Here is a 13,561-nt window from a genome sequence, read left to right as displayed (position 1 = left end):
TTAGTAAATCAGACGCTGACTTCAAAATGTGTGGAAAATTCTTGCTTGTATTGGCCATTGCTCCCCCCCCCCCCCCAGTTATTCTTAGTATCTCAGAGTTAATTTAAAGTGAAATTTTGAAATAATAAAAATAAGCTTAAACGTATCTGCCTGGTCAAGATCCATGAGTAATAGTTTGTTGTAACAAAATCCACATATTTTGATTTCAAAAACAGTATCATCGCCACCCACCCCAAGGCTGGAAAAATCCTTTCATGTGGCTAAAAAAGAATATAAATTCAAAAGTAACAGGAGAACAGCAATGAACAACATTGTTTGTTTGTTTGTTTGTTTGTTTGTTTGTTTGTTTGTTTGTTTAAAAAAGGATCTAATATCGTGAAACTCCAAGGGCTGGTTCCCACACAAACAAGCAACCATTGTGTTCTTCATGCAACCACATACCTGAATACATGATCACATAAAGAAGTTTTGCTGATGACGATAAGTGCTTTGCATAGAGACAGCAGCTACAATGTCTGTGGCTGCAGCAGCTGCAGGGCTGGTTCATTAGTTGCCTTGCAAGCTCACGGGGCTCCCGCTGGGCTGGGATGTGAACAATGGAGCCACATCCGCAAGGATGTAAATAATGGCAGCCACTCTTGCACTACTCCAGTGGAGGCATGGCAGTCCACATAAGAACCTGCCTTGTCTGTGAGCACAGTGGTGGCCCCATGAGCTACAGGAAACAGCAGCAGTATAAAGATGCCTAAAGCAGAAATAAAATTATGCAGATTATTTTTTGTACATGTTCGAGAACCAAAGTGCATTCCTGTAGAAGGGGAGGTAATCAGTGGTGCTTGTCTGAAGTAGCCCTAATGACAGAAGGGACAAACCACCCACTTCTAGTTTTATGAAATCTCATTTCTAATTATCAAGTGGCAAAGCTATTTTTGTTTACATTTTTGTGGGACAGGCTGTCAAATAATTCCAGGTTGGCTATGGAACGGGCAAAACAAAACATAAGGCACATATAAATCTATCAGTGGGGGCGGGGGGGGGGGGATATCTTCCTTTTCCCTGCAGTATCCAACTCTGGAAAGTTACATAATTAACCAAACAGAGCTCTGCTTTCACTGTACAGTTAATAAAACACCATGATGTCACATAAGCTGCCTCTGCTCTAAGGCCAATTTATCCACAACTTATCCAAACATAGGCTGACAATTATACAAACCAACTTCTGTATCAGATCTACTTCCAACATAAGAGCACATTCAAAATGCCGAATATCCAAAAGAATGTCCTGCGCCTTATGAAGGCAGCAGGGTGAAGTCTTCACTTCAACTACATATTTCAAAGTAGCTGATTTTGGGGATGCCCAAGGATTTTTTTATTTTATGGCCCACATTTTTAAGCAAGCCCTTCTGATTTGCACTTCCCAGTTTAATATATGGATCAAAACACAGTTAATACTTTAGCTTTGTAGTTCTTCAAATGTTCTTCACTGTTGAGAGCCAGTGTGGTGTAGTGGTTAAGAGCGGTAGTCACATAATCTGGGGAACCGGGTTCGTGTCTCCGCTCCTCCACCTGCAGCTGCTGGGTGACCTTGGGCCAGTCACACTTCTTTGAAGTCTCTCAGCCCCACTCACCTCACAGAGTGTTTGTTGTGGGGGAGGAAGGGAAAGGAGGATGTTAGCCGCTTTGAGACTCCTTAAAGGGAGTGAAAGGCGGGATATCAAATCCAAACTCTTCTTCTTATGAAAAAAAGTACCACTCACATTCTGTAACCAATAAAGTTGTGGCCTTTTTCACCCATTAACCTAAAATACTGTTTCATGTGTCTTTATTAAATTTCCCGGGAGGGTTTGGGACCTTGCCACCCAACACATACAACTATGCATACATTTTAGAATATGATTCTAAGGGTAGTGGAACTACTAAGAAAGCCGCCTCTGCAGAACGTAACATCCAAGAAGGCTGGTAGGAATGGAGATGGTTATAATGCTTTGCGGACCATCGTGAATATCATCAAATGGGCTGGCAGGGTAGGAGAATTCATGCAAGTGAGATGTGGGGTGGGCTTTTAGATGTGCACAAGAATAAGACCAGTGGTATTGACCAGAGAAAGAAAGATTATGGTTGAGCATCAAACAGCTTTGCAGGAAACCTGTAGGAACAGTAATTAAACATATTTGGTTGCTCACCTTGATGGACAAGGCATGATTCAGGGAGCTTTATATGTACCAGATATGAAAGCTAGAGGGTAAATACTTTGAGGCCGGCAAGCAAGTGAATGGAGGCTAATGTCAGCAGGACAGAAAGATAAAATGGTATCTCCCTCAATGATAAGTTCCCCACACTGAATAAATGCAGAAGGGATGGAAAATGGTACCAATCAGGCAAGGGCATGAGACTGGCTCTTTGGGCCACCAAGTTTCTGTTGTGTGAATGTCTCAGCTGCAACCGTCCACAGTTCCAACCAACAGCCCTAGTGCCACATGGTGCCATTGCTTGGTGTGGGGTGGAGCCCCACAGCACCTGGTGACAGGAGTGAGAATTGGCTGTGTGCTACCTCACACATAGCATGTCATAATGTGCCACTTGTTTTTTTATCTTGGCAGCTCTTCCAGATAGGCTTAACCAAAGTGGCTTTGTGGCTGAGCAGGGATCTGAACCCACATTCTATACCTCTGACTTAATATTCTCTGGGCTGGCAGATGTTTCCACCCTCATGTATGAAGGAGAGAACACCTATCATTAGCAACTCTTCTTTGCAGACATTTTAAATGTCTTCCAAATTAATATTCTGCAATAGGACATCCAGAGGGAAATACAGAGAGGGCAACCCTGTTGAGGCAAATGTTTCTAATTACATTAGCTGTGTCTGTGCCAGTGATTCATAACCGCTAGACTCTATTGAGACTCCACAGTAGACAAGCGTTGAAATGAGCTTCTTGTTTGAAAATAGAAGGGGAGGGTGGAATACAGATTTTTTTTAAAAAAAAAAAACAACAACAATAGACAGAACTCTTTATAGAGTTGAACCAAATATTCAGGAAGGGCCGTAACTAAGCAGTGGGGCATCTGCTTTACATGCAGAAGGCCCCAGGTTCAGTTTTTGTCAAGCCCTGATAGGTCTAAAACCCTGGCAAGCCTCTGCCAGTCAGTGTCAGCAATACTGACCTAGATGGACTATTTGTCTGACATGGCATAGGGCAACTTCCTATATAATGTTGAACTACGTCTTATTCCAGATATTCTTGACTTGATGGCCCAAATAACTGAGACTGAGATACAGGGGTTTGTTTGCTTTTAAAGTACATCTGAGAACATCAGCAAGCTGCAGGTGCACTATATACCTCTCAACATGCTACTGGCAATGTCTCAAGAGCATCTCTTCCCATATGAGCCCTGATATAGGAGGGGGCCCCTACGCTAGGGAGATCAGCTTGGCAGGGACCTAGGAAGAAGGTCTTTTCTGCCATGTAATTTTGTTGTTGGGGTTGTATTATTATTTGTTTTGTTGGGTGGGTTATTCTTTCTATCCAAGTGTAAAATATGTAAACAGCATGTCAGTACAGATGAGTGAGTACAAGAATGTACAAATCATCACAAACCTTAAAAATACACAGAAACAGAAGCCTAGTCATTTCTCAGTTGCTCCTTCCATATCTTGTAAAAAGAAAGCAGTTGCCTTTATATATGTGTAATGCTTCACAGCACATGCATTTTGTGATCATGTATCTGTACCAAAGAACACAGTTAAAGCATGAAAGGCTGCCCTGAGAAATTTATCCAAGCCTGCTGGCACATTGAAGGTGCTTTAAGACATTCCTGTTCAGGCATGCTCTAATGCGGTCTGAATCCTGTGGGTCTATATGGATATGGATAAACGCAGGAAGCCTCTTTATGTGGGGTATGCAACCTAATTTGGCCCTGATGAGTGCAGGACTAGCATGCTTTGTAGCACACACACACACACCCGCATATCAGTATTGTGGAGAATGGAAATGCTCAACTGATCCCCCAAATTACAGCCAGCTCAATGTCCCCTAAAATGGTTTGCTCGTATCGGGGCACTCTCCTCTAAATATACTAATTCATCAAAGCTTGGACAAGTCCCTGCTAGACAGACAATTACTGCTATGATTCTAGTATCAACATTTTTGCTGAATGATCATAAAATTCCCTTTTAGGCCAATGGCTCATCACAAATACGTTTGGCTAATCCGTGCTGAAGGAAAATATGTACATGATGGGAGACACACCCTCCAGCTGCACAGTATGGACAGCCACATTCTTCTCGGATCAAAGAGTAATTGCATTATGGATTTGAATGGGAGCAAAGGACTCATGTCAGAGCCATCCTTTTTTCTCCTCTTCTCCCATCAACAAAGAAGCGCAGTATAGAATCTCCAGTTTATTCTGCTGAAGAACAATTAAGTTCTCTCTCTCTCTCTCTCTCTCTCTCTCTCTCTCTCTCAGACACACACACACACACACAACGGCAGCTGATATTAAAGTTCTGTTTACATGACTATTTGCATGCCAATGGGTATATCATATATATAATGGGTATATCATATATACCCATTAGATTAGAGCCCCCCTCCCACCTCGCTCTTGCTGTAAATGGACATATGATCCCATCTGCGATCTGGCTTAATAGAGGAAGTGAGAAACCACAAACTGTGCTGACTAAAGGACCAGGGATACACCAAAAATACAAGATAGACTGACTGTGCAGGGAACTTGGGGAAGGGCAAAGCTTGAGGGAGAAAGGAAAACATACACTCTGCACAAAAACAGATTTCTTTTGTCGTGTTTCTACCTGTTGCATTCCATAACCTTTTTTTATTAATAGTTTCAGGGCTACTTCCTAAGGCTCACTTAGTAAAAAAGTTCATGTTTTGAAGGCCATCTGCAAGAAACAGCACTGAAATCCTATCAAGCATAACATTATGCCTTTTGGATTTCCAACTCAACAGTCAACAAAGGAAAGTTCAGAGAGGGACTTCTTAATCAAGTTCCCAAACTCACTCCAATTTCTGATTTGTTTATACATGTGAGAAGCAAAACAGTCCCTGGCAAGATAAGGGATGGCTGACTCACATGTTCATCATTATGGGATCAGTGGTCATGTAAACAGTAATATGGCTGCTATCTTGGGTTGATGGGAGCTCCCAGCTGCATAAGAAATAGTGGCCTATGAAAAGCATTGCCAGGTCATGTCCCTGAGTTCTTGCATTTGTCTCAATCCAGTGGGAGATGGAACCATTGCAGGTTGCTCCATCCAGCATGTTGCCCAACCTCCTTTGCCATCTGCTGTTGCACCAACCTAGAGTCATGATTACTGCAAGACATGGATAATAGGACGGTAGGGAGAACAAGAGGGGGAGCTGTTATGTATCACCCCAAAATTTTAAAAAGTGTAAACATATTCCAACTTTCCTTTTGTAAGCAGTATAGTTCTATTTGAGCACCATAAAGATCTGGTTCCTTGTGCTGCTTGACAATCCCATCAAGAAATCATTTCCTACAGCCTAAACCCAACAAGAAGTTAGGTCTGCTTAAACCCATTGAAACAGAAGAGCTTATAATGCTATGCTAGATTGAGCACTGTATCTATTCACATACTGTTTGACTGTTCTTCTATTCCTCAGTCCAGCTCTAGGTTGGTGGCTGGCCTGCTTGAAATTGCTCTACGTTTTTAATTTTAATGCCATTGGTTGAAAGTATAGCCTTCCCACTTCCATTCACAGAGAATGTTTCCTTCTTGCTTACTCTAGTTACTGGATTCTGCTCTCCACAGTGGTTGGCTGAATTGCATATTTAATATCCACAAAGTTTGGCTGGATTGCAAGCTAAATATCCACACCAGCAATGAACTTTGGGACTGGCCCAACCACATGACAAAGTGAGGTAAGCACCTCAAGTAGAAGATTTGAAGGACAGCATGGAAGGACAGCAAATAGATAGTTTATTTAATTTATTGCTCTTGTATTTTTACTGCCAGGGAAGGAGAGAGGTGCTTGTGAGGTTTCCTGTATCAACATAATTTGATTTCAAAATAATTTTACCAGACTTGGGTACTGTGCACCTTGACTGGTGGAGGGAGCAGCCATATTTTCTGCTCCATTTTAGGCTGGCCCTGTTTCCAACTATGCAGAAATAGCAAGCACACTGTTATGGTAACGTTCAAATTGGTCCTAAGTCTGCATTGGGGTAAAAATCCTAGTTAAAAAAAAGTGGGTGGGGTGGGGTGAGGGATAGAGTTTTCACCCTTTCCCTGAGAAATACTCTGTGCCTTTAATTTTCACCATATGATACTGAGTTTTTAAAATGCTGTGAGACAATGTCGTTTTCCACCTCTAAGGAGATACTTGGTCACATAACTTTCACTGACCCACTTCTGTCTCCCTGGAAAATTGTTGCTGTCATTCCTGCATTTGTCTAAGCATATCTAGAAAATTACACTTACTGTTACTGCTGACAAACGTAACAGTCATTCAAGTGAATTTAGCTGTCTGGAGTCTTCCTTGAACTTTAAAAAGACTGTTTCATTCCTCCCTCCGCCCACCCTCCCCAAATTTCATTTTTTCCTGGAGCTTGTGTGACCCCGTGGAGGTTACACCTTTCCTGGAAGACTAGCAGGCTTCAACTCATACCTGGCAGCCAGCCAGCACTGCACACATTCATAATTAGGTGCAGACTGCCCCTTCCAAGAGGACGTGTTGAGGCCACTTTCCTAGGGTGCTTTATGCAAGGTCTATTGAATGCTAACATCTGCAGGGACAGGCATCGGACTGATTTGAAAGTCTTCCTCGTGCGACTGAAGGGGCTGCAAACAAAGGCCGGATAGTTTTGCATACGCTTGATCTACACAAACCCATGTAATTATGACAAAACAGGCTTGCAATGTCTTTCATACATGACAGTGTGAATCATTTTCCCTACAAGGAAATGATCTCCCCAGAAAGCACCCCTCAGTTTACCATCAATAAATTCAAAAGAAGAGAAAAGACCACTGTGCTATGCAGTAAAAGGGATAATCCCAGGAAAAGGGATTATCATGATAAATCTTGTGTCTGATTTACATGGAGGTGCTATGAATTACTAGGAAACTCAAGTTTAGTTAAGAGCAAATAGACTGGGTCACCCAGTAATCTATCCAGTCCACTAACTTGCCTCTGACAACAACCACATCCATTCCCCATTCTCACTAGCTCTTTCCAGACTCAAGAGGCTCCAGGAATTCAAAATACTACATAAAAATGGATACCTTGCACATCCAGTAGTGTAGATGCCCACACTCTGAGAAAGGCTTCTCATATGTGGCTGCATGTTTTCCCCAGAAAATATTTTTATGTCAACAGAACATTATTGAGACAACATTATCTAAGGACTGTTTATTTTAGGAGATGAATGACCAGGCATACAAATTGATTTGCAAATTTGGAATTCTGTTATTCTGCCAAAAGGAGTCACATAATCACCATCTTTCAGGGAGATGCAGGTCAGAGCAGCAATTTAAAGACACAAAGCAGGTTTTAAGAAGGTCCCTAAAACTTGCAAAGCAATGATTTAGGGGCAACAGAGGCAGTACCAGTTGCTGGAAACCATAGGAAGATCAGAGTGCTGTTGTGCTCAAGTCCTGCTTTTGGATTTCTCAGAGGCATCTAGTTGTCTCCTGTGAGAACAAGATGCTGGACTAGATGGGACACTGGCCTGATCAGATTATGTTCTTATATAAGGGTGGATCAGAAATGACACTGGAAGTAAACCAGTGTTAGGAAACTGACTTACTTGAAGCATGGCCACTCTAATCCAATACGGTATACATTGACAGGCTTCAATTCCCTAGACAGGGGGCTTTCTCAGTCTTAGGGGCAGATAGTTGGAATTTGAACCTGGGACCTCCTGTATGCAAAGCATGTATTTTACTACTGAGCAATGACCCTTCCCAAGGGGAAAGGGAGAATTTAGGGTAATGTGCTGCCATTCGTGCGATTGACTTCCTCTGATCTTGGTTTATCCTGCAAGCAGGATAGCAAACCAAAGTCAAAATCTGGTTGGTAGACCTGAGTTGGAAATGGCACACTATGGTTTGCTGCAGATTTCTGAGAAAGGAAACCCCAAAGTGACTTGTGCTTCTCAGCGGCTTGATAGACCTCTGGCTTTTACAGCACGCCTGGTACTATGAAAACAGGGCAGCCGTGAAGCTGGCAAACTATGTTTGGCCTGGTGGTAACAAGAAACACCGGACACCTGCCGCACAGCACCCCAAAACCAACAGAGATCCATCTGCTTCACAGCACTGTATTTTCTTCAAACCACTCAAGTACTTACGTTGATTTGCCGCAGATTTTCCTATGGTACCACATTTTGCAGTTTGGCAAGTATTTCTGGTTTGTTCCCATGAGCTTCAGCACAGCACACACATTGGGACTACAGGTAAAGGAGAGAAAAATATATATATTCAGTTCCCTATACATACGCTGGCATTCAAAGACGTCTTGTAAATAATAAGTCCTAAAAGAAGCACTGTATTTATAAAGAAGGAATCATTACCCCCACAGTTTAAATTTCCATGAGATCAGAATATAAATCATAAATGAAGCTGAAATGTGAAAGACCTTTCTCTTCACTAAGCCAGGTTAGATTTCCTCCACCTCTATTGCACCCTTCCTTTGAATGCATTCGAACTTTGTATATTTCCACTAGGGCAAGTGATCCCCTGAGTGAGTGTGTGAGCGAATGTGAGTTATAACTTAGGAAGAAATTTTCATCCAATTTAAATTAACTCTACTTCAGTTTTGATGAGGAAAAGGATATGGAGGACAGCTGATTGACAGGGGCTTGGAAGAGAGCCTGCCTGCTACCTTCCTGCATCAAAGTTCATCACTCATGGATAGAAGGACGCTCATGGGGAACAGTTTACGCACAGAGACAGAGACAGACTGGGGGTGGAGAAGGCTTCTGTGTGGCTTGACACAAATGCACAAGTGTGAAGGTTCCCAGAGAGGAGATCTTGGCCATTGTAAACTCAAAGGCAAATCCTGGCAACAGCCCCTGGTTTGTGGGGAATGCGACAAACCATAAACCTTGGCTCAGATAACACACCATGGCTTTACATCACAACAGCAGGACCAGAGGAGCAAAGCAGCTCTCTGTGGGATCCTGCACACTCACGCATTTGCACCAAGCTATGGTTTTGGCTTAGCATTGCTTGTGAATAAGCTGACTGATGATAACGATGAAAAACACCAAGTAATGCAAAAAGGACCTTTCCTTCAAGTAACCACAGGGGGCAAAACAATAGAAGTATGAGCTACTTGCATGAGGAGTGCTTTTCTTTCCCCTTCACCCTGTGATAGGAATCTCATAGTGACGTGGGTGAGAAAGAAGGAAAGAGCAAAAATGAAGCAATGATGTGGATTGAGCTGACTGCATTGGTATTTCATATTAAAAAGTCGGCATTCAAGCGACCAGTTCCACCCATCTGTTTGGGATATTCACACACAACACCACAACATGATGATGGGACAACAACAACAAAGTGAAATGAATCTTATACTACCGAGTTACAGATAGGTAGCCGTGTTGGTCTGCCATAGTCAAAACAAAAAAATTCCTTCCAGTAGCACCTTAAAGACCAACTAAGTCAGTTCTTGGTATGAGCTTTCGTGTGCATGCACACTTGTATCTGAATAAGTGTGCATGCACACGAAAGCTCATACCAAGAACTGACTTAGTTGGTCTTTAAGGTGCTACTGGAAGGAATTTTTTTGTTTTGACTTATACTACCGAGTAAGTGTGTGGGTGACTATGAGTGAGGAAAGGTGATGATAAAACAGTGGTTAACGCAGGATCTAACCAAGATACAGAATCTAGTCCCTGTGTTAACAATGATACAGTGCTGGGATAGGATGTGGGAAGCCCATCTTGAAATCTTCCCTTAGCTACAAAGCTTACTTGTTGGCTTTGGGCAATCATTATCTCTCAGCCTAGCCTGCACCACCAAGCTGTTAGGAGGATAAAATGCTCCCCTAAACTCCTTGGAAGAAAGGCAGGAAACGAGCAATGTCAATTCCAAATACCTGATCTATGAAGGAGCATTTCTGGCTATCAGAACTACTTGCCCTTGATAGTTGTGTATTTAATTTCATCCAGTTGTTTCCTTGTTTTTAAGTTAATTTGTGGGTGGGTGTTGTTGTTGTTTTAAAAAATGCTAGTGGGCATTATCCTTGATGGGTTAATAATGAATCACACTGCTTAGATAGAAGTCGTCAAGATGACTCAGTCTTACTGTAGTAAGTGAAGTGTCTTGTGTGAGGGTCAGGATAAGTATTACGATCTATATAAAGGTCCCTGAGAGAAGGAACCCCAGAGCTAAGCCTGTGCTTGCCTGTTGCTTCCCAACTTGCACCAGAATTCTCCGAATTGAATGCCCCTAAAAGGACCACACTTGTGACTGTTTACACACCAATGAAAAGAGCATCTAGAGAACTGCATTCTATCAACACTCGGATCCCTCTGACTTATCAGCTCCTATTGTAGTACTGCCTTTCTCAATCTGTCCCTCCAAACATCTTGAACTTCAGCCTCCATCAACCACAGCTAGCATAGCCAACCATCATGGAGGATGGGATCTGTAGTGCAGCAAAAGCTATATAAATACTTTAAAAGGGACCCCTGACTGTTAGGTCCAGTCGTGGACGACTCTGGGGTTGTGACGCTCATCTCGCTTTACTGGTCAAGGGAGCCGGCGTACAGCTTCCGGGTCATGACTAAGCCGCTTCTGGCTAACCAAAGCATGGAAATGCCATTTACCTTCCCGCTGGAGTGGTACCTATTTATCTACTTGCACTTTGACGTGCTTTCGAACTGCTAGGTTAACAGGAGCAGGGACCGAACAATGGGAGCTCACCCCGTCACGGGGATTCAAACCGCCAACTTTCTGATCAGCAAGCCCTAGGCTCTGTGGTTTAGACCACAGCGCCACCCACGTCCCCAAATAGGCCTTTTAGAATTTGCCCCCAAATGACTAAAGTGATTTGTTTCCTTTATACTCAAAGCCTTCCAGGAGGTTTTCCATTCCTGCATGTATCAGCTTGGCTTGATTCACATTTCTTTGGTTTCAGTACACCTGAAGTTCCCCTTAATGCCATGAGCCTTATTAAATTCACTAGTGGCATGAGCCTAAAATGTGCTATCTCAACAGCTGTGCTTAAAGAGCTTACACATGTTCATGCCATTTAGGACAGAAATGCTAACCAGCTCTACTGTTAGTAGAATGAGATGACTACCTCAGGTAGTTGATTTTGAGTGTCATTTAATTTATTATTGCTTGCATTTTTACTGCTAAGAAGGGGAAAGAGTCATTAGTGGGGTTTTCTGCCTCAGGTGCCAAACTAACATAGCTGGCCTGGATACTGAGCACCTTAATTTTAATTTTTTTTGATGGGGACGGGAGAAGCAACCACATTTATGGTTCTGCCTTATTTCACTTTGTCTGTAGAATTGGCTTGGCAGGGGTAAGTTTGGAAAGGTGAGCACGAATGAACAGTCTGACAAACACTTGGCTAACTGAACCTTTGTCCATTTAAATATAAGGCAAATGTTGGCAAGAACTGGATTGACTTCCAGTCATCTGAACACAATATTGGATGCATTCCTTAAAGTGAGAGAGAGATGTGCAGCCAGTCCATAAAAGGTGGGTGTAGGGTTAGTGCCAGTATGCTGTGCCTCAAGGGTAGCCAACCTTCAATTCATACAGCACTCTTCTCTAAGCAGGAAGAGTTCTATGTAACTTGAAAACAGACTACCTGAACCATCCCGTGCAGTAAATGGAAAAACAAAAAGATACAATCTTGCCTCCTATTCTTTCAGACCTACCTAATAGAGAATAAATAACTGGCAGGAGAAAGAGCCTCACTCTTTTGGGAAACACAGCTCATTTGATCCCCATTGACCATAATCCAAGTGGATCCCCCAGCTGTTTAAAACTTGCTTTTTAATCCATGGATTGGGATTTTCTCTTCGTTTTCCAAATGCTTGCCCCTCCGACCATCCCTTAAACGAATTACACCGGAACAGGAGACGCGTTTTTGGACCAAGAGACATTTCTGTGGAACCCAAAATATAAACTGAAATCTAAAAAATTAATCTAAACTCGAGAGGCAGCAGGGCGGCAGCGAAACACCTTCGGCCCATCATGTGGCCGCTGCTTCGCGTTCCCCAAACCATCGCACATCCGTTCTGAGGCGAACGTGTGGAAACCGTCTCCCGCCTTTTGCACGAGCCAGGCACACGCGCGTCGCCGCCAGTGTGCAAGAGGCACCGGGTCCCGCGGGTTGGGTGGATCACCAGATCGCTCCCTCCCCTCCCCCCCCCCCAATTTAAGCTCAGAGACTTACCCTTGATGCCTGCCCCGGAGCCGGCTGTGATGCAAGATCTGCTGGTAAGGGGTCCGAGTGGCAGCCCAAGAGACGCTGGCCCACAGAGCCAGGGCCAAAGGCAGCAGCAGTCCCGAGTGCATCGTGACGGAGGGGGAAGAGACGAGCGGCGGGACGGCGGAGTGAGCCGCTCCCCCTGTTGCGCGGCGGAGTTAAATAAGGGCGTGAGGAGCGAGGGGGCGGAGACAGGCCCCTCCGGCGGGACGGCGCTCGGGGGTGGGGCGGCGGCAGGCCAGGGGGCGGAAAGGCGGGTGGGGTCACCTGAAGCTGCTCTCGCGGCTCTCTCCGCCGGCCCCTCCAGCCTTCCTTCAAACTCCAGAGCAAGTTTTCCGCTCGGCCTGCCGGGGTCTGGTAGAAATCTCCCGTCCCTTGCTACCTCCCTTGCACACCCGCTACCTGCCGCCACCATTTGTTCCACTTCGGGTTAACGGCACCCGTTTGCGGATAAGAAGCGGACCCTGAACACTTTTGCTTTGCTTTTGAGCCTTTGAATGACTGCCCCACGGGAAGCCCTCCACAGGGAGGAGGCGTCGGAACCGCGCTGTCGTTTGTCCCCCTGGGATGAAAGACGGAGGAGACCCCTCCCATTCAGCCAAGGGCTTGTGCGGGAACAGTAGGGGCAGTCTGAAGAGTGTGTGTGTGCTTTAAAAGGTGCCCCCCCCCCAAACAAAACCGAAGTCTTCCTTATAGGAATTCTAGGTGCCGAAATCCTAAGGGAGCAGAAAAGACTATGTATGGGACCGCGGATGTTATTGGCCCAGAGATGGAAAGAAGATAAAGTCCCTACCAGAGAAGAATGGCAGATCAAGTTGATGGATTATGCCAAAATGGCTAAAATGACCGGAAGAGTCAGAAATCAGGAAGACCAAAATTTTAATAAGGGAATGGGGAAAATTTATAACCTATCTTAAAAACCATTGTAAACAGTTAACATCGTTAGTAGGTTTGGAATATCACTTGTAGCTGAATGGTGAACTGTGGACACAATGGAGATGTAAAAAAATTGGATTATCATAAAAGATGCAGGAGGAAATGATTAACGTTAGGAGGGGAGGAGGGAAGTCCAAGAGATTCTTTGGAATCTTGTTTTTATGTTATATTCCATCTATGACTAAAATTTTAAT

The 13,561-nt window shown here is 43.9% G+C and overlaps 1 protein-coding gene across 1 annotated transcript in view; it reads right to left on the bottom strand.

Annotated features, from left to right (window-relative positions):
• Positions 1 to 13,162, bottom strand: part of TGFBI (transforming growth factor beta induced) — a 43,527-nt gene extending 30,365 nt beyond the window's left edge. Inside the window, exons 1-2 of the mRNA XM_083728484.1 lie at positions 12,399 to 13,162; positions 8,329 to 8,427 (exon numbers count right to left, since the gene is read on the bottom strand). Coding sequence (XP_083584610.1) covers positions 8,329 to 8,427; positions 12,399 to 12,520 — 221 coding nt within the window. The 5' untranslated portion in view covers positions 12,521 to 13,162. The remainder of the gene's footprint in view (positions 1 to 8,328; positions 8,428 to 12,398) is intronic.
• Between the last annotated feature and the right edge of the window lie 399 nt (positions 13,163 to 13,561).

The sequence above is a fragment of the Podarcis gaigeae genome, assembly GCF_964106915.1.
Source record: "Podarcis gaigeae genome assembly, chromosome: 2".
Lineage (NCBI taxonomy): Eukaryota > Metazoa > Chordata > Lepidosauria > Squamata > Lacertidae > Podarcis > Podarcis gaigeae.
The sequence above is the reverse complement of the archived record's forward strand: the minus strand, read 5'-3'. Positions and strand labels throughout refer to the sequence as shown.